Source organism: Argentina anserina, unplaced genomic scaffold (genome assembly GCF_933775445.1).
Source record: "Argentina anserina unplaced genomic scaffold, drPotAnse1.1, whole genome shotgun sequence".
Taxonomy (NCBI): domain Eukaryota; kingdom Viridiplantae; phylum Streptophyta; class Magnoliopsida; order Rosales; family Rosaceae; genus Argentina; species Argentina anserina.
The window spans coordinates 30,231-52,338 of NW_026089483.1; the positions used below are offsets into that span (position 1 = coordinate 30,231).

General features: G+C 52.4%; 4 protein-coding genes across 4 annotated transcripts; 2 read left to right on the forward strand and 2 right to left on the reverse strand.

Moving 5' to 3' along the window:
* Positions 1-6,704: 6,704 nt before the first annotated feature.
* Positions 6,705-7,436, forward strand: LOC126804761 (uncharacterized). The gene has a single exon (XM_050531996.1). It carries the CDS (start codon positions 6,708-6,710, stop codon positions 7,434-7,436), a length of 729 nt encoding a protein of 242 aa, XP_050387953.1. The 5' UTR covers positions 6,705-6,707.
* A 185-nt stretch (positions 7,437-7,621) lies between these two features.
* Positions 7,622-9,520, reverse strand: LOC126804762 (uncharacterized). Its single transcript, XM_050531997.1, has one exon. The coding sequence runs from the start codon at positions 9,518-9,520 to the stop codon at positions 7,622-7,624; it is 1,899 nt and encodes a 632-aa protein (XP_050387954.1).
* An 821-nt stretch (positions 9,521-10,341) lies between these two features.
* LOC126804763 (uncharacterized) lies at positions 10,342-10,905 on the forward strand. The gene has a single exon (XM_050531998.1). The coding sequence runs from the start codon at positions 10,342-10,344 to the stop codon at positions 10,903-10,905; it is 564 nt and encodes a 187-aa protein (XP_050387955.1).
* Positions 10,906-17,785: 6,880 nt separating this feature from the next.
* Positions 17,786-20,393, reverse strand: LOC126804764 (uncharacterized). The gene is made up of 4 exons (XM_050531999.1): positions 18,518-20,393; positions 18,301-18,413; positions 18,048-18,194; positions 17,786-17,941 (listed from the first exon to the last, which is right to left on the reverse strand). Exons 1-4 carry the CDS (start codon positions 20,391-20,393, stop codon positions 17,786-17,788), a joined length of 2,292 nt encoding a protein of 763 aa, XP_050387956.1.
* Positions 20,394-22,108: the final 1,715 nt, after the last annotated feature.

Sequence of the window (22,108 nt, forward strand, 5' to 3'; positions counted from 1 at the left end):
GCTGTAGTCGACTGATAGTTTGCTGCTGTTGGTGGTCGCCGGCAGCGGCCACTTGCTGGTGACTTGGTGCCATCGTCGGATAATGCGCTTGCTGCTGCTGCTGCTGGTAGAGCATATTGGCGCTGCTCTGGCCGTAACTGGCGCCGCCGCCGCCGCCGATTCCATTCGAGGACGAAATGGAGCTCGAGTTCTCGAACTCGGACGGGAAGGGTTTCTTGGCGCACTCGTCATCGTCGTCGTCATCTTCGTCATGCTCGTCATGCAAGTGACTGGTGCGCTGCAGCCGCCTCATGTCGTCGATATCGTCGGCGCCCTCGTCGAGCCCGTTCCGGTGCCGCTGGCGCGGACGGTGCTCATGCTGCTGCTGCTGCTGGTGCTGCTGGTGGTGGTGCTCGTAATCATCCAGGTCGTCGACATCGTCGTCTTCATCATCATCGTCGTCGTCGTCGTCGGACATCATTCCGTTTAGTTTTGGTTCGCTGGACGCTCGAGCCAACTTTTGGGCCAGACTGTGCGCATGGGCGTTCCTCAGCTGGCTCCTATTGCCGTACGTTCCGCCAGGTAAGAGATCAATGGTACTTTTGCTGCTCGTTATGTGTAAACTTTCACTGAATCTATCGTTGAGGGCGCTCGTCGAGGTGGTTGCGCCCGCGACGCCGCCGTGCTCGAAGCCCATAAAGCCGCCATTGGCGGGCATCGATTGAGTGCTGTTCATTTGGTACATCATTTCGTTCAGATTTATCTTGCTACTGTTGCCTTGGCCCAGCTCGCCGGCGCTCACCTGGCCGCCGCCGCCGCCGCCGCCGCCACCATTCGAGGCCAAATGATGGATCAAGCTCGAGTTGGCGGCGGCGGCGCCGCCGCCGCCGCTCGTTAGCTGCCGCTTGTCGGTTGCGCCGGACGACTTCTTGTCGCTCATCCAAACGTTTGCCGACTGCTGGCTCTCGATGGTCTCCCGCAGCTTCCGGTACCACATTTCGCTGCCCATCGTGGACAGATTGAGCGTTGCCGTGAACACATGCGACCACACCTTCTCCAGCTTGATCGACTGCTCGAGCAGCTTGCGGCTGCTCGTGTCCTGGCCGATGGTGGCGCGGGCGCCGCCGCCGCCGCCGCTCGCGCGGCCCAGCAGCGAGCCATCGTCGTCCTTGGCGCGCGTTGCGCCCGGCCCCGACGACGGCGAGGACGGATCGAGCGACTTCAGGGCCCGCTGGCGGAACTCCTTTATGATCGACTTCGAATCGGATTTCATGAATATCACTATGGGCGTCAGGTTTACATGGTTGAGCTTCTCCACGGCTGGCGGCGTTATGTCGAGCAGCGTGTGCTTGCCCTGATCGATCACCTCCAGGATTCCCTTCATTCGGATCACCTTCGGGTGGCCGGCGGCGGCGTTCTGATTGAAACCCGTCGGGTAGGCGTACTTTTCGGGATAATCTTTGAGCAATTTTTCGCGCGCAACGTCCGCGAGCGGCCCGAATATCACCACCGGCCTGCAGAAACCCGGATGCTTATGGGTGACGCGCTCGTAGGCGGCCAGCTTGCAGCTGCCGATATCGAAGACAACGTTGTCCCAGTTGTCCTTGCACAGACTCTTTGAGCGTTGCGCCGAGCGGCGCTTCAGGAAGTTGACTCGGCCCACGCTGGCGCTCAGAACTCCGCCGCCGCCGCCGCCGCTGGCGCCATTCGACGAGAGGCCGCCGCCGTTTAGAGTGGCGCTCAGATCGCCGCCGCCGCCGCCGCCCAGCTCGAGGTGTCTGCGTTGCTCGAGCGCGAGCTCGTCGGCGCGCGCCCGATCCGGGATGAGGCCCTTCTCGGCGTCCTTGCCGTTCGGCTTGACCCGGGTGGCCAGCCAGTATTGGTGGCCGTAGTCGCTGTTCTGCAGCGTGTCCAGCACGTGCAGGATGTCGCCCTTCTTGAACGAGAGCTCCATCTTTCCGCTGCGGGTGGCCTGGAACGAAAAGTTGGCCTTGATGTAAAACTTTTCCGGCTCCTGCTTGGCGGCTGCCGGCGTGGTTGTCGCCGCCGCTGCCGCAGTCGAGGTCGATAAACTAGAGACGGCTCGACTATGCTGCTGCTGCTGCTGCTGGCTGTTCGCTTGGGCTGGCGGCCGAATCGAGCTGCTGCTGATCGATGAATTGATGACCGATTGCCGAATTAAAGTGCCATTCAAGCTCGACTGCTCGCTCGGTGTCGGTGGGATCGTTGGCGGCTGCTGCTGCTGCTGCTGGCCCATTTGATTTGCGGCCACCTGTTGATGATGCTGATGCTGCTGCTGCTGCTGGTGGGGGCTCATCAGATAGGGAATCATGAAGACAAGTATCTGGGGCTGGCTCGGATTGGGGAGCATCGATTGCGTGACAGCCTGCTGGATTTGCAGCGAGGCCGACTGAATTTGTGCGGCTGCTGTGGCTGGAATCATGAGTGTGGTCATGGGCACCTGTTGCTGGTGCGGTTGCATTTGTTGCTGAGGAACTTGATGATTGATCTGGGCGGCTGAAATAAGCTGCTGCTGCTGCTGCTGCTGCTGCTGCTGCGACTGAGTATACTGTTGTTGCGTGATGTACTGAGTAGTCTTTGCGGCCATCATTGGCGACATTAAAATAGTTGGCTGACTTGAGTATGGCATAGTGTTCATGAGCTGCTGCTGTTGCTGTTGCATTATTGACGCGTGCTGTTGGCTCAACATGGCTTGTTGTTGTTGTTGTTGTTGTTGTTGCTGTTGCTGTTGGTGGGAATGGGGAGGAACTATAAGAGTGCTAAAGTTGGACGGATCATCTTGCTGCTGCTGCTGCTGCTTCTGGGGCATCTGCTGGTGACTCGTTGGCTGCATCTGGGCCATGGAGGCCACCAGCGACGACGACGATGGCGGCGGCGGCGGCGGCGGTGGAAAGTGACCCGGCTGCTGCTGCTGCTGCTGCTGCTGCTGCATCGAGTAGAGGAACAGGGGCGACGACGAGCTCTGCAACCTCGACAACGAATTCTGGGAGGAGCCCATGTGAGATTGCATCGACTGTTGCTGCTGCTGCTGGCTCGGCGGCTGCTGTCTGCCGTTATTAATGCTACTGTTAAATGCAGTATCCCGAACTAGATGCGAGTTCATGTTGTTGAGATTGTTGTTGTTGTTGTTGTTGTTGTTGTTGCTGTTGCTGTTGTTGCTGTTGAGCGAAGTTTGCGCCGATGGCATCGCATCTGGGGATGATAATAATAATGACGATGACGATTCAAGTTAATATTGATTCAATTTTGCGAAAGTGGAGCAACAAATTAATAATTGTGCGCTCGCCCATAAGAGGGGGACGGCCAATACTTTCTCTGAATAATAAATCAGCGTCTCGGCCAGTCAGTTTGTGGCCTGACAAGAATAATGACTCCTCCAAGTCAGTGTCGTCATGTCAGTTGCTTGCAGGCAAATCCTTCCCCGTCTCGACCAGTTTGTTTGCGCTTCACGCTGGCCAGTGCCGTCCAGATTGGCCGCCCTGATGGCTCACTTTCCTTGATGCTGCTGCTGCTGCTGCCGCTGCCGCCGATGATGATTATGGTGCAGCCTCCTGTAATCTAAATTAGACAGCCGTCCAAAGTCGCTCCAGCGATTCCAAGTGGTGGAATTAAAATCGATGCTCGGGAGGTGGGTGCAGTGGCAATACGAAGAGGCAGCGGCCACTAAGTGGCTACCTGTTGCCCGCCAGCCGGCCAGTCAGCCGACACTTTAGCTCCCTAACTTGTTACGCCTGCTGCTGCTGCTGCAGCAGCCTATCGTCCGCTCGCTCGGTCTGTCCACCTGTCTGCCAAGCAATCCTGTCCCGTCCCGTCCCGTCAAAGCCAGTCCTATGGCTCGACTGTCCGTCGTCTCTTGGCCAACGTTTGCTTGCTGCTTTGTGTGTCTCACTTGGCTGCCGAGCGACAACCGACTGACTCTTTGCTTCGGCTGCCCCAACTTGAGCCGCCTAAAATCGTGTCCGGCGATGGGCTTCTCTGGCCGTCCGTCTGACTGTGTCTTTTCTCTCAAGCTAGATTGGTGTGTTGCAATATTGTTGTTGTTTATGTTGTTGTTGTTGTTGTCGTTGCTGCAGCCGCATCACAGAAAACTCTGGCCTGTAGAAGTAAGTAAATTTGCGCTGCACAACCAGCGGCGAGGGCTCTTCTCCTGTTGCCGCCGCTTCTCTCTTTCTCTTTCTGCTTCTTCTTCGTTCGCATGCGAACATTCGAATTCTGGCGTCTCACTCAAGCAAAGTTGTCGGCTCTCGTTCGTTCATCGGGAATCCAGTCGTTGGGCTGCCAGGGCCAGAGCCGCCGCGGCCGCGGCCGCAGCCACAGTCGCAGTCGCAGCCTCAGCTTCAGCTTCAGCCGCAGCCAGTGCCAGCGAGTGGCGCCAGTGCAGCTCGTTGTAGCTCCGGGCCGACCAACTATTGCCCATTGTGGTGGCCGAGGCACAGGCACAGGCACAAGCAGACCAGTGCTCTTCCTAGGGCGGCTTTGCTTGCTACCGCCGCCGCCGCCGCCGCCGCCGCTGCTGCTGCTGCTTTTACTGCGGCCCCCAGCGCAGGCTGGACATCGGCGCGCACTGTGAGAACGAGCAAGCGAGAAGGAGAGAGAGAGAGAGATCGCCTTGCGCTGCGACCGTCGTCGGCGTCGGCGTGCTCCTCCGCACCGACAGAGAGAATGGCCAATTCAATCGAATTGATTCGAGCGAAGAACGACGCATCCCCCCTCCTCCTCCTCCTCTCTCGATGGATTAGTATTTGCCCAGTAGCCGCCGGCCCGAGAGCACCGGCCGCAGCAGCGGCAGTCACAGCCACAGCGACAATCGGCGCCACAACAAGTGAACGCAGCCGAGCTCCTCCTTCTTCCTCTCTCTCTCTCTCTCTCTCCTCGTCGTCCATGCGGCGGCTCTTGTTTGCCGACCAGTCGCCCGGCTGGCTGACTGGCCGCCGCCTGTCGCCGTGGTCTGGCTTCGAGCGCGTGGCCTTCGCACCGGCCGGCGGGCGGGCTCCTCGCTCACTCTCGGAAGGGGCAGCCAACGGGGCTCTAAGGCTTGGCCGTTCAACTCAGCTCAGCCCAACTCAACTCAAAGGATTCCATCGGCGAACAACCAACAAGAGCTGCTGCCCGAACGAGTCTGGGAAGTGAAGGCCAAACTAGGATGGCGACAGACACTTTTGGGTGGCCGCTCGGCTGCACGACGACCAGCAACCTCTTCTTCCTCGTCTGGTCGTTGTTTGAATTTGCTAATTTGTCAGATGTCGTCGTGATCGTCGAGAGGTGATTGATCTAGCACCAGCAGCGCCGCTTGTCGTGTCAATCGGGCACTAAATTGATGCCTCTGGAAGTTTGCAAGTTCTGGAACTGGAGCCAACCGGCGTTGCACAATAAGTCGGCCGCCCTGAAGCGGCGGCCGACTATTGGATCCGCCAATAGCCGAGGCCAAGTTCCGATTTAAAGAGACAGAGGCCGCCGCCGCCGCCCCTGAACAGAGCAAAATGTAGTTTCAAGTGGCGCATGCAAGCGGTTTACTATAGCTAGCGAGCGTGCGATCAAGTGGAATTGCAATTGCATTAGTTAGGGACGATTCGTCGACTGGCCGGACATTATCGGCTCGCTCGGGTCGGTTGGCGATTTAAATGGGCCTTGCAAGCGACAGGATCGATGGCACTGGCGCTTTGCAGCGGCGGCGGCGCCTAAAATCTCGGGCGGGACCCACAAATCAGTGCTCGCCACGGGATGGCTGCGCTGGCTTGCCCGAGCGAGTGGCTTCAGTGGGGCGGCTGCTGCTGCGACTGCGATCGCAACTGTGGCTCTGGATGGCAGAGTGGTGGCGAATCTGTGCTCTATCGCTCACGCCACAGGAATCCCGCTGCCATTGTGTTGCTGTTGTGTGTGTCTCTCGCCTGTGCCAGCGGTAGCAGCAGCAGCAGCAGTGGCGGCAACAACAACAACAACAGCAACAACGGTACGCTCCTGCGAGGCTTGCTTGTTTTTTGGCCCTGGCTTTATTGTAGCAGTGGCGGCATTGGTAGTGATAGCAGCAGCAGCAGCAGCGGCGGCGGCGGCGGCGGCGGCAGTGTAGCAGTTGTAGTGCAGGGCAAGAGATACACCACCGGCAACGCGGCTTCCAATGCAAGCACCTCAATCGCACTGACGCCGCGCTTATGGATGAGACAGAAACCACTGGCTGGAGTGCATTTATTGCGGCAGCAGCCGACGACGACGACGACGACGACGACGACGACGAGGCTTGTGTGTGCCGAGTGCAAGCTAGCCCGCTCGCTCGCTCGCTCGCTCGCTCGCTCACTCACTTTGCTCGCGTTGCACCTACAAAACACCGCATTTTAATTGATCGACCAATTCGTCAGGCCCGGCCGTGTTTTAACTACAGACAGCAGGAGTTGGATCTTTCTCGCCGCCCCCCAGCGCAAGCAGCAACCACCTGCACCTTTATTTAGCAGGCAGGCAGTCTCGGAGAAACGGACCAGCTTTGGTGGCCCAAGATTATCATGTGAGACTTGCTTTTTTATCCAACTCACACAAATCGAATCATCAATTACGTGCAAATAGTAAACAATACACCGCCGAGAGAGGCAATAATCCTTCATATTGTGTTTTAAACAGGACACTGCCACCAACATCATACCATTTTTATTCATTATCCACCATTCAAGTGGGGCCAAGCGAGTTTTTACAAGTTTAACAGCAGCAGCAGCAGCGACATGGAGGTCATCAGAAAGAAACTACAATCGTATAAGGTCGATCTAGAGAATGCCATCGATCGGGCCGAGCTGGCCGACAAGCAGCTCAAGGAGCACAAGCTGAGGGCCGATCGGGCGGAGAGCGAAATTTCGGCGCTCAGCCGGCGGATTCAGTTGCTCGAGGAGGATCTCGAACGGTCGGAGGAGAGATTAAAAGTCACCCAACAGAAGCTGGAGGAGGCCACTCAGGTGGCCGACGAGGGCGAACGCGTGCGAAAGACGCTCGAGCATCGTGCGGCCACCGACGAGGAACGAATGGACGCCCTCGAGAGTTCGCTTAGGGAAACGAAACTATTGGCAGAGGATTCAGATCGAAAATACGACGAGGTGGCCAGGAAGTTGGCTCTCGTCGAGACCGATCTCGAGCGAGCAGAGGATCGCGCCAAGAAGGCTGAAGCGAAACAGGCTGAATACGAGGAGGAGCTCAGAATTATTGGAAACAATCTGAGATCGTTGGAGCTGAGCGAGGAGAAAGCTTTGGAGCAGCAGCAAACTTTTGAGCAGGCCATTAGGACGGCCCACCAGAGGTCTCAGGAGGCAGAATCGCGGGCCGAGTTTGCCGAACGAACCGTCCAGAAGCTCCAAAAGGAAGTCGACCGATTAGAGGAGGCCCTCATAAACGAACGTGAAAAATACAAACACATTTCGGAGGAGCTAGATCAGACTTTCTCAGAGCTAACCGCCTGTTAGAATTCGGCATGATATTAAAGAAACATTCCTGTACAATTGGTGCCATAACTCCTCCGCTTTTCCGATGATGATCACCGAGTTTTGAATTCTCCAAATCGACGCTTTTCAACGTCGAATAGTTCGAACTAAAGGCAGACATTTATATTTCATCATTTAATTCAACTGGAGCAGCAGCAGTAATCCATTCATCTGGCCTTGGTCTTGTTTGCAAACTTTTTGTCACTCTTTTGCTTCTGTCGAGTCGCGATTGCCTCAACAATCTTTCTCTTGTTCTTCATCTTCTGTGTCTTCATACTCTTTTGCTTCTTTGTTCTAGTTATCTTGTCAAAGAGACGCTTCTTCTTCTTCGGTATCATCATTATACCCATCTTTCTGTGCTCGGCGTCCTCTTTCTTCTTCAACTCTTCCTTATCCTCTATCTTGAGTTTACCTTTCTTCACGGCCATCTTAGACCTCTTGTTGGACTTGTTGATTTCGTTGACCTTCATCTTCTTTGCCTTCTTTTCGTCGGCATCTGCTTGCCGCCTCTTCGCGGACTCAACCTCGGAATCCGATTCCTGGTCATCGACCTCTTTCTCGAATTCGGCATCAGTCTCCAGCTCGGACTCAACGCCACCCTCGCCCTTGTTGACCTTATCCTCGGAGGCCATATCTGCCTCGAATTGCTTACGAAGGTTGAGCATCTTGGTCTTATCTGGTGGAACATATTCGCCCTTCTTCTCATTCACAAACGGCGATAAGTGAGGTGGTAGCTTTGCACCCATCAAATAGTCGTCAGTGGGCAGCAACATTCTCATATTGAGCGAATCATAAATCCATTGTGGTTGGATAAATGTCCGATCTAGTCGACGCTCCGCCACCGATTCACGATCCACTATCTGGTACTTGATATCGGGATCGCTTTCATCGAAAGTGGCGCCCGGATAGAGATTCTTGTCCCACGAGACCTCGCCGCCTAACGATCTGATCACAAATGTAAGCGATTCTCGTGGAACTTCGCGATTCAAGAAGAATTTCATACCCGAGAATAGTCGCTCGAGAGCTATAACCTGTTGAAGAGTCATCTTATCCTCTTTGGCTTTCTCTTCGGCGCCTTCCTCCTCCTCTTCGAAAACATCCAACTGCTGGTCGCTCTTCTCGGCCTCGGCGAGCGACTTGTTCTCTAGAATTTTGATTTGCTTGTTCAATGTGGCTGTCATCTCATCCTTGAGCAGCTCCTCGTCCTCATTTTCGCTATCATCATCGAGATGCTTCCTCTTTCGGTTTTGCTTGATCTTGCTGCTGTTGTCAGTTCCATTCGTTTTCAATATATTGCTGGCCGCGAATTCGGGCGGATAAACAGCGTTGATTGATTTGAATAACTTATAGTTGATAAATCCTAACAGTGTGACATAGAATTCGGCGAAGGTCTTCATCACGTTGAGGTCGACATTTGAGACTCGGTCGATGACAAACTGGTGTGGAACGATCCAAGTGATAGTTTGGCTCATGATTTCGGCCTGATAATAGTAACCCTTGATGGTGATGAAAACTTTTCTGAGGCTTTTGCTGGCAATCACGTAGTGCAAGAATTCCAATGTTAGCTTCCTACTTAGGTCAATCAGATCGTCCGGTCGTCCGCGACCTTTTGGAAACATGGCGAATAGAAAACACATGCTCAAGGCATCATCACAGTCTCTTAGCGCGTCAACGAACCTTGGATAACGCTCCTTGACGATGGTGTCCAACTTATAGATTGGCTTCGCTTCATTAACCTTGTTGAATTTCTCTAGATCATGGCGTCCCTTGGCCTTTGTGAGCCGTTTCATGAAAATCTTAAACTCCCAGAATTTGTGTATCAATGGATCGTTCATCAAGAACTGGATATCTCTGGTGTAGAAGTAGGTCTTTCTTCGTGTATTCGCGCCAGTGAGTTTGCTCTTATTCTTCGGCTCCACCGGATAGACTCCCTTCAGGATGCAAAGCCGGCGAAAGTCCGACAGTGGGATCTGAAGTTTCCTAATTGCGTTGGCTCTCGACACATAGGCTTTAACAATTCCGAGCTTCCTGCGTTCTTTCACCTTCTTCTTTGAGAGCTTCTTCATTTTTGATGTTCAGATGTCTTGTGGTTAAACTAAAACGACAATAGGCAAGGAGTGGAGCTCACTTTGTTCACGTCAAAACGGCAATCTGCTCCCTTCCAATTGCCAAACAATAAAAGACTCGTTAGCACTCTGGTGTAATGAATTGTCTTGAATCTGATAATTGCAGTGTAATTAGTACTTTTGCTCTTATTGTTGCTTGGAGTTTCTTTGAAGTCCAAAATATCGATTTGATTGCCAAATTCACCATGAACTGTTCGAATGGCAGTTGCAAGCAGGAATCGGAATTCGTTTTCCTCCAATTGCTCGTTGGGATTCTCCTTGAATTGAATGGATACTCGGGCAAAGGAGTTCTCTTGGGGTACAAATATTGGTGTCCGGCTACTGCTGCTACTCTCGATTGGTCTGCTGGATTTTAGTTTGTGTAGTTTAGTCATGAGTGAATGTGAGAAAATAGTTTCAGGAGAGATGATCCATCACCATACAAATGGACAGTATCCTTTCACTTCGAGGCCGGCAACACGCATGGCCAATTCCACACGTTTAAAGCAACCACAACATACAGCGAACGGCGACGACCACGCGGTTTTGGTGGCGTCGCGCGCGTTGTTTTCCTGCAGTCCTGCTGCAAGTTGCAGTGGCACCGCCTCAGCCTGCAACCAAATAAAGTCGCCGAATCGGGCTCGTCTCGAGTTATTTTTTCAATAGAAAGCTTCATGGGTTTCAATTGTGCGGCCTCGTAACAGCCTTGTAATTTTTATCACTCATACTCAGTGGCGATACCACTGTAATCATCGCCGACCAATCAAAGTTAAATCAATCCGATGCAGGGCGCCGAACTCTCGGAGCGGCTGCCGGAGCCTATTTTCCAGCTGGTCGAGTCGTTTAAAAAATTTGTCAGAGAGCAAAAGACATACCGAGACCAGAGATTCGAGGTGGATCCCATCCAGGAGGTCGGCAGGGCCATCGAGGAGTTCACCAGCATGTTCCAGAGGATCTCGTTTGAGAGCGATCGTCATGCCAAAGTGGTCAATCAGATAAAAGACGATACCATTGTACTGTTGCGCCACGCGGAACGAGCCTACAGCCAACTGAGATCTCATCCCACAAACAACCCGTCCATTCAGCCACAATCGAGCCAATATTTTGCCGAGACGGCCGACCAATTCGAAGCCAGGATGAAGGCCTACGGCGACAAAATCAAAGAGCTCAAAAATTCGCTCGATAATATTACTAGGACATGCAATGTTGACGATTTATTCAGATGGCTGAAGAGGCAACACGAGGCCCTAGCTGAAATTGCGGCCAAAATCTACATCACACATGAGCGAATCATGGAAAAGAAATCGGAATTCGACAAGTCTATTGTTACTTCTAATATCGCTTAGCAAGTTTACCGCTGCGGTTGCGGAGGTTTGCTTTAGCACCGTAAGTTTGTAACAATAAATTAGCTACCTCGGTCATATTAAAAATGTACGCAACATGCAACGGCGTATAGCCGGCGCTTGATTTTATATTGGGCGAGATGCCCTGCTTGTCGGCCAGCAGCCGAATGATGTCCACACGGCCGAACTATACAGCCCGATGGATCAATGAAAGGCGATATGTTTTCTTACAAGCAGCTGAGGTTGTGATGTTTATGGCCCACAGAGATGTCAAGCTCGATCCTTAGCCGTCCGCCTTAGGTGGCGTGTACCAACCGTTTTTCTCGTGTATCTGAGAAAGTGACTTGAAAGTTGCCTGAGCCTTCTGGAAGGTGTATAGCCCGTGAGCATTCTTAACACTACTCAGATTCACTCTGGCCTTTCCTTTGACTAATGTGGCCGCAATCTGCATAATTAAGGCTTCGATAGTGTAGGCACTACTCCAACCCTGTGTAGATTAGTTATAAGTTTGATTGGCGGTAAATGAGTATCAGTATTAGAGGTACAGTTATACTAACAACAGCATCCGATAGAGACACCGACTGAATCTGGTGCCCACTTACCTGCTTGGTGAGAAGTTCCATGCAGATTGCTCCGCCAGTTAGCACATAGCCCCCTGTTAAGACGGGATAGACTATTCTCACAAATGGCGGAGCGAATGGGTAATTGTCCTTGTATGAAATGTGAAGCTTTATGTGATCCTTACCGCCTTTGTCCTTGAGCTGCTTCAGGTCTCCGTGCAATTGACTCTCTGAGTCAACTATAGATAGTTTTACATACCACTCATAGAGGCTATCATCGATTAATTCAACTGTGAAAACGCCACTCTTGTAGCTGTCGGACTTGTAGACCTCCCTGAGCTCCTTCATCAATCTATCGGACGCTTGAACCGTCCCGTAAGGAGCGCCCTTCATGTAACTATCGCGTTGAAGTTGGCGGAGCCTCTCAAGATTAGCGTAGTGCTCAGAGCTTAGGCCATCCTCTCTGGAATTGATTGCCATTTGAGCGGGTTCGTCATCCATCTCGATATGGATGTCCTCGTCATCATCATCATCGTCATCGTCCTCATCATCGTCGATGGTTATGACTTCTGGCTCGGTGGCGTAATTGGACGTGAACGATGATGTGGACACTGACGAGGAGGTGGACGATGAGGCCGAGGAAGTTATTACAGAGGCATTGTTATTGTTGATTGTTGATCTCGAGGAGTTTAAGTTGTTATTGGTGTTGCTAATGGTAGTATTTGTAGCGGTGGTGTTGGTGCTTGATTCGGTGATCATGATGATGCTTTGCTGGTTAAGTGACGATGCGATTGGTGGTGGTGGTGGTGCATGATTATCTGCGGCTGCTACGGCGGCGGTGGCGGCCCCATGGTGCGATTTGTTGCGTGACTTTAGTGAGTGCGCCTGGTCGGCCATATTACATACATTTCTGCACTGGTTTGATTCAATATCATTGGTCACTATCTGTTGGTTTCGGTGTTGTTGTTGTTGATGATGATGGTTGTGTGAGAGTCGTTCAACTTCATCCGGTATTGGTAGATTGTGAAGTTGGGATAACTTAGTTACTAATATCTTAACTTGATCTAATATGTGATTATCACTTCCCGAGGTTGCACTCAGTACTTCAACAATGGAGCTCACTTGAGGATCATCCGACTCGGAGAACCATACTGGCGGACTGGTTGGGTAAACTTCGGTTATGTTTGCGAATATTATCTTCTTCTTGCCACTCTGGTTCAAATAACAGCATTTAATTTCGTCAACATTGGCGTTCAGAATCCTAAAACGCGAATGACTCTGAGGAAATAGAGTCTCGAGTAGACGAACATCGGCTTTGAGCTTGTTCAAACAAGCCATATTAGCATCAGCTATATTATTCACAATGTACGATGATGGTTATGATAGTTATGGTTATGATAGTTATGGTGATGCTGATTTTGGTAAACGATTGCAGTAGACAGCAGCTCGGGACAGACACAACTCATCGACACAAGTTGAGAGCGAGAGGGAGAAAATTGTTGGTCAATAGTTTAGAGACCAAGAGATGGCTGATGACTTGATGTCAATATATTTAGGTATCTTGAGTGAGGGGATTCGTCTTGGCTGTCGCGTTTCAATATGTAGGTTTGTGTGATTATTGATAATAAATATCCAGTCGTCTTTTAGATCCGATAAGTTTGCGTTGTTCACCAATGAGGGAGAGTTGGCCAATAAACAACAACAACAGTGGAGGCGGCGGCAATAGCAGCAGCAGCAAGTAACTCAGTAACTGGCGTGTTTATTTTCTTGCGCGTTTTTCACTTAATTTCGAGGATTCAAATGATGGATATAGGATGATGACGAGCAGCTCGAAGAATGGGCCAACTAGTTCGGCTGGCCAGCTGGCTGTCTGGTTGTTCAGACAGAAATAGAGTAGTAGTAGTAGTTTAGATGGTTGGTATTGTATCGACACTGGTAGGTGGAAATTCGTGGCGTCGTTCTGAGCCGCTTGGATACAGAGCAAGAGCAAGAGGAGATGTGAGTGTTTTTTCCCCAATTGATTGTGTGCTTGCAGTTAGACTGCCACTACTTTGCTGTGTGTTTGTGTGTGAGTGTGAGCTCGAGTGTGTGTGTGTGTGTCTGTCTGTGTGTGTGTGTTGTTTCGTTCGGTAGGTCGCCTGTATTGAGAGCTGCTGCTGCTGCCGCCGCCGCCGCCGCCGCCGCCGCCGCCGCCGCCGAAGATACTAAACTCTACCATTGCCTCATTTCTGCTTGCGCCGCCGCAGCAGCAGTGGCAGTGGCAAGAGGCAGCCGAAGGCAGCAACGACGACGACGACGACGACGACGATGCGATGAATCTTTCCGAAATTTGTGCACCGTCGCCGCTGCCGAGAGATCTTGAGCAACGCACACACGAACAGACAGACAGGCTGACAGACGAACAAGCCCATTTGAGCCTGGCTGGGAGACAAACAAACAGACACACAGACAGCCGCACACGCGCGCGCGACCTGCGAGCGAGCGAGCTGAACAATGAGCGAGCGAGCGAGCGAGCGATACTCGGCATAAATCTACCCAGCGCGCACACACGAATCCCCATAGACCGTGTGTGGCGCTGCTGCTTTGCTCATGTCTGCTGTGGCCTGTCGGAGGGAACTCAATTCGGCCCCCATGGCGGCCCATTCAATCGGTAGCCAGGGATTGGGGGAAAGAAGGAGCGCCTTTGGAACAACAACCATGGACCAGGCGGCGGCGGCGGCGGCGGCGGCGGCAGTGTGCTAGGCCCCGTATCGTGCCTAGCACACTGCTGCGAAACGAGCAGCACTAAAGCAGCAGCAGCAGCGGCCCAAGCGAGAGCCTCCTCCACGCATGCACGGGCTCACCGCCATCATGGTTATGGGTGTTGTTGTTGTTGTTGTTGTTGTTGTTTTGGTGCCGCTGTTGCTAGCCCCATCGAGGTGGCAATTAGATCTCCCTCAAATGTGATGAGACCACCAGTAGAGGGAGAGAGTGAGCTTCATATTTCATCACCCGGCGGCGCGGACATGGTGAGAGACGTCTCCCCTCCATCATCGTCGGATGCTTGGACGCCTTTCGTCGGGTCCAACAGAACGCCGCGCACCTGTCCCGAGGCGCGTGCCAGCTCGCTCGCTGCAGCTTTTGTAAGGCTGTTGAGTCATTGACATTTCTTTCACTCGAGACGCATTTCCTCTTCCATCCTTGAGCTCATATTTCGTTGAGAATTCTGGACTGGCGGCGTCGTTGGTTCCAATGCAGCCACCGCTTGATGCCGAGCAGCCCATGTAGCGGCGGGCAGCGGCTGGCGCCTTTGGCGCGTGCTTCGCGTGCGTGTGCGCGCGCTCCGGGCAGGCCACGACGACGAGCCTGCGCTGCGCCCAGTCCGGCGCCCCAAGCTCGGCCTGCGCCCGACTCTCTCTCACTGGCTCCAAAGATAATCGCCCACAATTCCTATCCATTCCTAGATTATATTTATATATATCTCTCTATTTCTACTCAATATTGACACTTTGCATTATTTTTGCTGAAAAAATTTCTACCCGAGAGGAAGACAACGAAAGAATTGATGAACAACAGGAACCATCCCGGCAATAAATGGGCAAACCAACTCGCTACGATCTGAGCTCGGTGCTGCTCGGCGACGAGCTCGGCCAGATAAAGCTCATCCAGTTGGACCCGCGCTACGATGCCGACCCTGGCCCGGCCGAGCACGCCAAGGGGCCCGACTATTGGGACAATCTGTCCGAGGCGCCCACGGAGGGCGGCCAGACCACGGCGACCAGGTCGCTGAATCGCCAGCAGCGCTCGCTCAGGAACCGTATTGTGAGGGTCCACGATCGTTGCCTGCAGAGGGAGCCGGCCGCGTCGCGCGCAATCACAAACATCAGACCGATCGAGGGAATTCACGAGAGCAACCTGGACACCACCGACCGAGCCAACAATCTGTTCCTGATCACGAACAAGGTCGGCCAACTGTTTGTGTGCGACACCAACTCCATCCGACAGAGGCTCAGATATTGCACCCACTATCCGGATTTGGGCGGCGATGGCTGCGGCGGCGGCTACGGCGGCGGCTACGGCGGCGACGGTAGCGGCGGCGGCGGCGGCGGCGGCGATACCCAGGATGAGCGACCCGAGATGGCGCCCATCCTGTCGCCGATCTATTACAACATGAATAGCAGGGTTTCGGTTTGCGGCGGCCAGCCCATCAATCAGACGGGCATTCTGGTGGTCTATTTGAACGGCGACATCCAGCACATCAACATCCCGCAGGACACGCTACAGGCGTCGCTCCGGATCAAGCGGAAAGCCATCCGAACGCTGGGCCTCGGCTACAATAGCGACGCCCGGGCCGTCCACTGGCGCATCGACGGCTCGAACGGAATCTGCTACTTCGACACGGAGGCCTCGTCGGCGCACCTGAACGAGAACGACCCGCTCACCGACCTGGTGCTGGCCAGTCCAACGCACCGGATCAGCAGGAAGCACTGCGAACAAGCGCAACAGAGCCAGTACAGCCAGTCGCCGTGCATTAAGTCGCGCAAGCTCAACGAGCAGGGCCGACTAATTCCAACGCATGTGATAAATATGATTAGCTCGCGGGCCGACCAGCGGGGCGCGCAGGGCGTCAGCCGGAACTGTCGCTGGAGCTCGATTGCGTCGCTGAACTTGATCTACCGGAAGTTGGCCCTCTACGACCTGATCGGCTCGTCCGAGGCCGACTTCGCGCGCGGCCAGCGGCAGCCCGAATACGAGGTGACCAATTTCAAGCTCAACGACAATCGGCTCGCGCTGGGCGGCCGGCGCTACACGTTGCGCGTCTACGATGTTCAAACGCAGAAGCCCATCTACAACTGTCGCACGGGGCCGGGCGGGCAGCCGCTCGTGTGCCCCGCCAAGGGCGAGCCCTGCATGAGCGGCGACGTCGACTGGCTGGGCGGCAACAAGACCACCAGGCGCACGCCCCACATGCTGGCCATCTGTTCGGGCGTCGACTCGATCGTGAACGTGTACGATCTTCGCTCGCCGAAGCCGGCCTTCCACATCGATCTCACGCAGGAGACCGAGACCAGGTGGCAACCCTATCGGAATCATCCGCGCGGTTGCATGTTTACGCGCATCTGCGCCTCCGGCGCGCCCTACTCGACGGCGGTGCCCTCGCAGCAGCTCGCGCTCGGCTCCACCAACGGACAGGTGCACCTGATAGATCTGCGATTTGTGGCCAAATCCTACCGGCCGCTCGGCATGTTGTCCGGCTTCTGTGGCGGCTCGGTGCGCGAGCTCCGCTTCGTGTCCGAGTCGTTCGATACGAGCAAGATGATCAGCTGCGCAACAGATCGCTTCGTGCGCATCCACAAGATTCACACCTCGTTCACGTCGGTGGTATCGCAAAAGTTGGCCACCGAGGTGTTTCTGGGCACCCGGCCCACCTGCATTCAGCCAGTTTGCGACGAGATCACCCAAAGCTATCTCACAAGTATCAGCAGCAGCTCCGACTCGGACCTGTCCAGATCCGAGTCGGGCAGCTGGTCGATGCTATGATGCTGCTGCTGCTGCTGCTGCTGCCTCCTCCTACTCCATGTGCAATACGATAAAATATATATTTTATAAAAGAGATGTACCATATTTTCGCAAACACGCGGACACCTTTTGACATTCGCTCCGGAGCGCAATTGATTTTTTAAATTTTTGCAAAATAAGCTCTTGCGGTTGAACTTATATTAGGGACACATGATGATGATGATGATGATGATGATGGATTAACAATTAGGCTAAGTTCATTATTTACACTTGCTTATTATAACTTGAGGGGTATAGTTTTCCTCCTTCATGGTGGCGATCCCGCTCTCGAAAACAGTCCTCCCAGTTTGTGGTGTCATCCGACAACAAGCTGGCGGGCACGCCCAGATAGATAACAACGGTAACAACAATCTTGTCTAGCCGATCAGATTTCATGATTGTAGCTGTCAAAATGATTCCTCTTTCCTTGGATTACAATTGACAATCGCATTGCCAACTCGATATCGACGTCGAAATGATGATGATGATGATGATCACTAATCGGCTGGCACTTGTAAAAAGTCCCAGTCTGATGAGTGAATGATGCTGGTGGTGGTGGTTTATGCTGAAGATTTTTGGTCGGTTTGAGGTTCAAATGATGTCCACTGTTGTGTTTCACTTCGACTGTCTATCGAATGGAAGCCTGATAAAAATGCCTAGACAAACAAACATGGTTTTTTCCTTTAAATACATTCTTATCGAATCATGAAAAATCATTTCATTCTTTTCTTTTTGTTCCCCTAAATTGCGATGATCTCTCTCTCTCTCTCTATTTAAAAACTAACTCAACGATCCATGGAATTGAAATTCTCGTTCGTGTATGAGAATCCCTTGAATTCTTCTTGGTTGATCCCTTTAAGTACCTCCGGATTGACTGGAGTCAGTATTGGCTCCTCTTTGAGAAAATCTATGTCAAAATTGCTAACATCACGGGCGTTTTTCTATAATTTAGGTGATCGATTAATGTTGTTGCTGTTGTTGTTAGCAATTATTGTTTGTGCTAGTTTATAGCGAGTGGATGGAAAGTTAACCCAGTTGAACACTTACAATCTTTGGTTTGAATGGGGGCTTGACTTTCTTGGCCTCGAGAGCTACCCAATCAATCTCCTTGAAGAATGGATGGTCGAGAATTGCTTGCTCACCGCCTTGACTAGATACACAACCTAGGCGCCTGTTTACATTCTTGGTCATGAACTGCGCGACATTTGATCGGTATAGTAGGTGTTCAAATATTTGTCTTTGTTAGAGCGTTGGTTGGGTTTGCTTTGTTGTTCAGCTGGTGATTTGGTTCAACACTTACCCCTCTAAGGATGGAAACGGCTTCACGGCTTAGCCAGACCGGGTAAAGAACATCTTCGTGCAGGATCGCCTCAAAAAGGTCGTCCTCATTCTCGGCCTCGAATGGAGGTTGACCTGATGACCAGATGGTGTGCGTGGGGACAAATTTAATTCAGTATATTGCGATACACAGATAGATCAACAGAATCTCGGCTCAAGATAGAGCAACCCTTACTTACCTGCCATCATCTCGTACATTAGCACTCCAAGTGCCCACCAATCAACCGAGGGCCCATATTCGAGCTCCTGCAATACCTCTGGACTTATGTAATCGGGGGTGCCGCAGAAGGTGGTGGTGGTTGCGCCACCCAAAATGCCCTCCTTACACATACCAAAGTCGGCTATCTTACAATGGCCCTCACAGTCTAATAATATATTATCTAATTTGAGATCTCTGTAAATAACACCCTGCCTATGGAGAAACATTAGCGCTAACGTAACCTCGGCAGCATAGAACCTTGCCCTGGCCTCCTCGAATTTCCTCGACTTTTGGATCTGAAACATTAGGTCGCCGCCGTTGACGTATTCCATAACAAAGAATAGCCTATCTGCGGTCTGAAAGCAACAATACAACGCGGTGAGAAAGGGATGCTTTGCGGCCAGGGCCAGGATTCGCTTCTCTGTCATTGTGCACTCAACATCGTCGTCCTGAATGATGACATCCTTTTTCAGTATCTTGATTGCAAACACATCGTCGGTCTCCTTTAGCTCGGCCAATATCACAACACCAAACGAGCCCTTGCCGATGACTTTGATGAAATTAAAATTATCTGGTGTAAATTTGCGATGCTGCATCTGCTGGTGCTGCTGGTGCGCCGGATCGAATGGTTGACCAGCAAAATAGCCGGCGCCCGGCGATCTACTGATGGGCATGATTCCAGCATACGAGGATTCTATCTGAGGCGTTAGGGGTGTCATCGGTTGATACTGCTGCTGCTGCTGCTGTTGGATTCTCAAATTTTTCGATAGAGACTCCTCGAGGGATTGATTCTGATTATTGTTCTGCTTGTAGGAGGCTCGCTTTGAATCGCGCATCGTGAGCCGATGCAAGGCTGAGGCAAAATTAGAGGATAACGATTTCTGTTGCTGCTGCTGTTGCTGCTGTTGGGCCGTCTCTAAATTGGTATAATGTTGTCCATAGCGGCCGCTGGCCACCGGCACCGAGTCCAAATCGACAACCATCCTGCCGGCCGAGCCGGCGCCGTCCGGCGACGAAGTCGATGACGACGCCGCAGACTGTTGCTTGATCCGGGTCTCGTGGTTGATCCGATCGCTGGTTTTGCCAATCGCGAGCAGAGTCTCGGCCAGTTGCTTCTGATCGACGCCGCAATTGTTTGGCACATTCTTTTGACACTTGTAATGGATGCTCATCCCGCAGTGCTCCTGAACGCAAAATAAACCCTGCTTATATAGGCCATAGATCAACGAACCACAGTGGGCGCAAAAGGTTGGTTTCTTAAAAAAATATTCCTTAAATGTGTGCGGTATGTTCATACCGAATCGGCTCGATCCGGTTGCTTGAGCAACAAGCGAATCACCCTCTCGGACATCCTTGTTGCCCGGGCACCTCGTCACCACCAGCTCGTGGCAGCGCTTGTGCAACACCAGCGTGCACACCTGGCACTGGTAGCCCTGCTTGCCCAGGCCCCAGATGAAATCCTTGCAGTGCGAGCAAAAGGTGGGCTGCTTGAAGATGGCCGCCATAAATCTATGATCGTTAACTATGTGGACACGGCGCCTAACTGCGCCCCGTCTCTTGTTCAACAGGCCATGCCTTTCGGTGAACTCGCGCGCAATTATATTGGATGCTTGCGGTAGCAGTTGCTGCTGTGAGCCGCCCGAAATCGAGGCTGTTGCTGACGACGGTGATTGTTGCTGTTGCTGGTTAGCACCACCAGCCGCGACGGTGCTTATTGAGCCAGTGGCGCTGACCGATCCGCTGCCCGATCTGGTCGCGGCCGACGACGACGACGACGAGCCGGACAGGGAGACGCTCGCCGATAGGCTCTGCTGAGCCGACGGCTGCTGCTGCTGCTGCTGCTGATTTGGATCCATGATTTGGCTGCTCTCGCTGGCTAGATAGATTTGTTCAATTCTGTTTAGCGAGCTCTTCTTCTACGAAGATCTATATATATATATATATAAATATCTGTATATATTGATAATTATAAGTACTTGTGTGTTCCCTTGTAGAAACAGCCTAGCAGTCTCTTTTGTTCGCTTCAGTTCGGTTCAGTTCAGTTCAGTTCAGTTCGATTCAGTTCAATTCGATTTGTTGTCTTGTTTATAATTTAGCAACAGCGATAATAATGTATAATAATTGGCTGATGATAGCAATGGTAACAATAGTGGTAATCCTTTGCTTGTCATTGCTCATCAATTGTAGTCTGCGGCGGCGGCGGCGGCTACGGCTGCGGCTCATCTCGACTCTGAATCCATTCTGAAGCGTCTGACATTTTGGGCCAGCCAGCCAGCAGCTCTCTCATCATCCAATTCCGACGACACCAGCCCCGAATCTTGTCCGGTTACTTAGGCTACAGCACATACAACACGCTTAAATTAGGCCCAAAATTCTACTTCTTCTATTCGGTGGTTGCACACGATTGAACCCAATTCAAATCAATAGCTGCGGCTCAGTGCGCGCATAAATACGTAAACACACAGCTGCGGTGATAATAGTTTCCGAGTTTGTCAATTTTGATTAGCGCAATTTTGCGCAATTATTGGAATATTGTTTCGCTTTTCGTTCAACAAAGCGGTAGTCAGCATCGATGGTCTAGAATGGTTTTGGCGGCCGAAGCCGCTAGCGTCGTTTAGTCGATGAAAAACTAAATCGAACAGCCTCTTGCTGCTTCAAGCTGCCGGCCCGATGAGTAACCGTCTGCCGCTGACGACGACAACAATAACACAAGACGACGATCGAATCTCAGGGCGCAACTGATGGCCTTGCTGGCGGCCTCATAGCCGTATGTCTGTCTATGGTGGTGGACGCGCTGCACTAAACTTGAGATTCCTCTTTCTCTTCTATCATAACTTGACGACGTCCACGACGGCTGGCCTCTAGATGCTCCCGGGGCAAGCTTAAGTTGTGCAAGTATTACAACAACAACAACAACAACAACACCAGCAGCGGCAGCAACACCAACAAGAGCACCAACAACTACTTCTACAACTATTATTATTATTATTATTATTATTATTACTATTATTATTGTTGTTATTATTGCTTATATATTTGTTTTGTCTATTTTTGCGCGTTAGTGTTGTTCCTCTGTGACGAAGGCTTTAGTTCTATTCGTTCGTTCGTTCGCTCTTTCTCTCTTTCTATCGCTGTCGCTGTCGCCCAATTCGCGCTGCTCACCAGTCAGCCAGCCAGCCAGTCAGTCAGTCAGCCAGTCAGTCAGCCAGCCTAGCTAGCTATCCAGCCAGCCAGCCAGCCAGCCAGCCAGCAGTAGCAGCCAAGTTCCCCTCAGTCCTGTGGGCGCGTTGCTGCTTTTCCCGCCGCCGCCGCTGCTTCATGCGCAAAATTGCCAACCGAACGCTCCTCTCTCAACTCGAACGAAATGGAGCGAATTCGCTCGTTCGTTTCTAAACTCCCTGGTCGTCGTCGTCGTCGTCGTTAGTAGTGCACAGTGCTGCTGCTGCTGCCGCCGCCGCCGCTGCGACTAGTGTATGCCTCTCTTTGGGCCAGCAAGCTGGCTAGCTAGCTAGCTCGATAGCTGGCTGGCTGGCTGGCTGGCTGCTGCTGCTGGCATTCGAGCCCGAGCCCG

Excerpts from the sequence above, each read along its gene's own strand:
- LOC126804763 (XM_050531998.1), top strand. The coding sequence starts at position 10,342 with ATGCAGGGCGCCGAACTCTCGGAGCGGCTGCCGGAGCCTATTTTCCAG.
- LOC126804761 (XM_050531996.1), top strand. The coding sequence starts at position 6,708 with ATGGAGGTCATCAGAAAGAAACTACAATCGTATAAGGTCGATCTAGAG.
- LOC126804764 (XM_050531999.1), bottom strand. The coding sequence starts at position 20,393 with ATGGATCCAAATCAGCAGCAGCAGCAGCAGCAGCCGTCGGCTCAGCAG. Across the intron at positions 18,414-18,517 it reads AATGTACGAGATGATGGCAG|GTCAACCTCCATTCGAGGCC; the intron begins GTAAGTAAGGGT and ends TCTGGTCATCAG. Across the intron at positions 18,195-18,300 it reads CCGTTTCCATCCTTAGAGGG|TTCATGACCAAGAATGTAAA; the intron begins GTAAGTGTTGAA and ends AATGTCGCGCAG.
- LOC126804762 (XM_050531997.1), bottom strand. The coding sequence starts at position 9,520 with ATGAAGAAGCTCTCAAAGAAGAAGGTGAAAGAACGCAGGAAGCTCGGA.